We start from the raw sequence: 4,305 nt of genomic DNA, 5'->3' as shown, positions 1-4,305 counted from the left end.
GATTTCAATTAATATATATTATATATATTTTTTATAATTCAAATCAACGGTTAAAACAACTGATGCATCGATACTCCCGGTACACTTGAAATGTTTCCTATAATATATACCTGAATAAGGTGTTTGCAAATTGATGAACAAGAAAACAATACGTCCATGCCCATAGGATCTTCAGTTCTTCACTGAACTATAAAGTATTCTGAATTGCTTTAACGGCCACTAAAGGAGAGAGATCTAATCTAACAATGAATATGTATATATAGTTATATACAAGTCCTCTCATCATGATAAGCTATCAAAGTCCCTGTCATATATTAATCTATCTAATAAGGTATGATAGGCACAAAAAATAGTAAATTACCCCAACCCCCTTGACATTGATATCTACATTAAATATCTATATGAACTCACCATTAATATTTATACCTTAATTTGTTCTCTTTTACATTTCTTAAATAAATATGATGGAACCTTGGCTTTCATATTTGACTAGCCATATTCCAAACCTGATCTATGTTTAGAACACAAGAAAATAAATAATCTAATACACCTTAATAGACGCAAGAACTTTTATTTGAAAGAGTGACAACACAACAAAAGAAAATGAAAGTATGAAACAGTTTTAGGCTATTAGCCAAATGCATTAAGCTACAGACTGATGGTAGTTATCAATGAAGGTAAATCAGGAGGGGCGGGTACATCTATAGACCCTTCAAGCATCTGCAAGATTTTCTTCATGGATGGCCTCAGTAATGGATCCTCCTGAATGCACCATAAAGAAAGCATCACATACTTTTCAACCATCTTCATGTCAGCTAAGGCCTCTTTGTCATCTTTCACCAACAAATCAAGTTTCCTTTCATGAAAGCAATCATAGGCCCAATCTGTCAGCACCATCTGGTTCTCATTCTCAGCATTTGCTTCAAAGCTCCTCCTGCAACAAATGATCTCTAGTAATAGCACTCCATAACTGTAGACATCAACCTTGATGGTAATTGGCATGTTTCTAAACCACTCAGGGGCAACATACCCTTTGGTTCCCCTTATCCCTGTATTGGTTCTGGATTGACCAATTTTCAAAAGTTTGGCTAAGCCAAAGTCAGATATCTTAGCAGTGAAAGATTCATCAAGCAAAACATTTTGAGGTTTAATGTCACAGTGTATGATCTGAGTGCTACACTCTTCATGCAAGTACAAGATTCCCCTAGCTGTCTCCAATGCTATCTGCATTCTCTGAAACCAACTAGGCCTTTCGGTGGTGTCGAAAAGGAAGCTTGCCAAAGAACCTTTGCTCATGAACTCATATACAAGCATTCTGTGGTCTCCCTCATTGCAAAATCCCAAGAGTTGGATCAAATTCCTATGATTTGTCCTACCAAATGTACTTACCTCTGTTTTGAACTCTTCTTCATTTTCTTTGACCATGTTGTTTAGCTTCTTAACTGCAATGTGGCTCCAGGTAGGATCAAATGAAACTCCTTTGTAGACAGTTGAAAATGCCCCTTGACCAAGCACCTCCTCGAACCCATTCGTTGCCTTCCTCAACTCTTCAAAAGTGAAACTTCTAAGACAAGTGCCTACAATGGATTGGCTAGGTTGATTTGCCTTAGAACTCTTAGATCTCCACCAGTATACAACTGAAAAACCCGCCACTAATAGTGAAAGAGCCTAACAGCGGAAACGACACAAATGTCCAACACAAAAACAATATGGAAGCACTCACAACACAATATGGCAGCAACTATAACAAGCAAATATAGCAAGTAAAGCAATAATAAGAACACACCGAGATTTTAACGTGGAAAACCCCCTCAAGGTAAGAGGTAAAAACCACGAGTCGTCCAGACCAATGAAATAGCTCCACTATAATCAAATGAGGTACAAGAGAGTCTCAAACAAAGCACAAAAATGTGCATATAACCAGCCAAAACATCAAAGCACCAAAGCTCACAAATGAAAAGCAAGAAGATGAAATATACCCAAAAAACAGAGCTGCTGTCGAAGCCAATTTCTCCCTCTGTAGACCTCCAATTAAAATCTCCACCGTCCAGAATGAAGAACAAGATGTGAAGAATCTACAGTTCAAATTTCACGTCGATCCAACGGTGAAAGAATAAGAAACTGCCGTTCCAAAATTGCTGCTCTGTGTAAAAACGGGAAACCTAATTTCTCTCTTGCGAAGCCAATTTCTCTCACTGCAAATCTCCAATCAACATCTCCACCGACCAGAATGAAGAACAAGATGATAAGAACATGCAGTTTAAATTTCAAGCCGATCCAACGGTGAACAACTGAGAAACTGATATTTGAAATTTACTGCTTTGGGCAAAAACGGGAATTTTGTTTTTCCCCTTCTCTCTCACTTGGTGGCTACTCTCACTCACTCTCAATGACCCCAAAAATCTGAACTAGGGTTGTGGCACAATGGGTGCAAGAGACACCCTCAAAATGTTGGGCTTGGGCCTCACAAAGGAGAGAAAAACCCAACAAATAGGAGCAAGTTCATTAACACTGAACTGCTTAGAAGCACAGAGATAACTATAATCAGCTTAGATTGATCTTTCTTTCTAACTGGACCCTCACATTTGGAGGTAGAATTATCTTTTCTTATCTTTAACAGAGCTTTTGCTTGAAAACTGGGATCTTTCCTTCCATTGGAGAAGGGTAACTTCTTTTTCCAACACCCAGCATCTCTAAAAATGGCAAGAGCGCAGAAACAATCACTCAAGCAATCCTGTCTGCACCAGTCCTCATTCGCTTGCTCAAAATATTCATAATCTGTCAGAGGCCAGTCTGTATTTTCCATCTCATAGAAATCAAAAAGATCTGTTTCTGGGGAAGATCCATCACAACTTTGTGAATCAAAGTCCGGTCTGCATCCTTTCATCACATCAGCTGGATCAATGAAGCTATATCCAGATGGACAATGGCAACTCTTTTTCCCATCATCAAAAGTGCAATAACTGTTGAATCCACAAGCTCCACTGCCATAATCTTCCCTAATATCCAAGCAGATATTTGGCGGTAAGTAATAAACAGTTGACCATGCCATCTTCCAGCTTCTTGTATTGGAGTTACTGCTCTTCGGGTAGGCATAATGCCTGAAAACTCCATCATATTCAAGCACTGCTCTCTGGTAGAAATCTTGGGTGGAAGCAGTCTTTGATGATATCATGCTGATTATGCTTCCATTGTTTGCCCGAAGGAAAAGAACCCCAGATTGATTGAAGACTAATGAGAAGTCACTGCCAGAAGTATGTGTACTCCAATAATTAAAATTTGAAGAGCTCCACGGATACTGTGTAGTATAAAGTGCAAGGTTCCCATCATCTTTTAATATAAACTTAAATCTTCCACTTGAGTAATTTGTTTCCAAATATCTAGAAACAAGAGTACTTGGTTGATTTAGAACTTGTCCTGGTAAGATTGTGTCAGTGGGATGATCAAAACTTTGCCATAAGTACTCGGTGCTTTGACTCGCCAACACGAAATTGCCGGTATCAACCATGGCAGCATGGGATGTTCCACTGCCGGAGGATCCAGCAGACCATATTCGGTTGCCGGTGGGATCATTCAGCAAGAAAAATCCATCTGAGGTAAGCTCAACTTTGGAACCTTTTGGTGCAAGGTTTCCTCCATTGGCAGACCAAACAATGGTCCTTTCCGGTATTTGGTTGAACCAAATGGATAGCAAGAACCCATTCTCCTCAATCTGTTGGAAACCAACTGCAAAGTTACCAGATGGTGATACTGCCCAAGTGGAATTACCTGCTTGTGCAGTGTGGGAAGAACCCAATGAAATGTTCTTATGGCTCTGACCAACACTGGCAAATGGAAGTAAAGCTAGGAAGAAACAGAACATTAGGTGATACTTCTGCTCAAGAAACATCATTGCATGCATGGAAAAACTAAATTTTTGTTGTGTTTTAAAACGGAATTGGTAACTAGTTGTTCTTGATTCTAAGCATAATTTTATCATATAACTTGTGTGCATGAAAACTAACAGTGGAAAACGTGTGCATATATATGCAAATGCATAGCTTAAAGTCAACGAAGAATTGGAATTTACCTTCGTTTTCACAACATTCAATGCAAGTCGGGACCTTGATTTTTATGTTAGACTCGAAAAGTAGTCATGAGAAATTAAGGAGCAAATTGTGTGGAAATTATTTTCCGACGACTGATTCAATGAAGAAAAAAATGTTAAAAGACAAAGGGATAGCAAAAATGTATAGATATACTACGTTCACTATTCTACTTAAAAATAAAAAATAAAGAATAATATAATATAAATGTATGATATTT

General features: G+C 38.3%; 1 protein-coding gene across 1 annotated transcript; it reads right to left on the bottom strand.

Moving 5' to 3' along the window:
* Positions 397 to 4,063, bottom strand: LOC107638596 (G-type lectin S-receptor-like serine/threonine-protein kinase LECRK2). The gene is made up of 2 exons (XM_016341933.2): positions 2,491 to 4,063; positions 397 to 1,655 (listed from the first exon to the last, which is right to left on the bottom strand). Exons 1-2 carry the CDS (start codon positions 3,992 to 3,994, stop codon positions 649 to 651), a joined length of 2,511 nt encoding a protein of 836 aa, XP_016197419.1. The 5' UTR covers positions 3,995 to 4,063; the 3' UTR covers positions 397 to 648.

The sequence above is a fragment of the Arachis ipaensis genome, chromosome B04, assembly GCF_000816755.2.
Source record: "Arachis ipaensis cultivar K30076 chromosome B04, Araip1.1, whole genome shotgun sequence".
NCBI lineage: Eukaryota > Viridiplantae > Streptophyta > Magnoliopsida > Fabales > Fabaceae > Arachis > Arachis ipaensis.
The sequence above is the reverse complement of the archived record's forward strand: the minus strand, read 5'-3'. Positions and strand labels throughout refer to the sequence as shown.

What these genes read in the sequence shown, in the direction of transcription:
- LOC107638596 (XM_016341933.2), bottom strand. Translation starts at nt 3,994, where the DNA reads ATGCACACAAGTTATATGATAAAATTATGCTTAGAATCAAGAACAACT. An exon ending in GTTAATGAACTTGCTCCTAT is followed by an intron (nt 1,656 to 2,490) that starts TTGTTGGGTTTT and finishes CTCTTTCACTAT; the next exon opens with TAGTGGCGGGTTTTTCAGTT.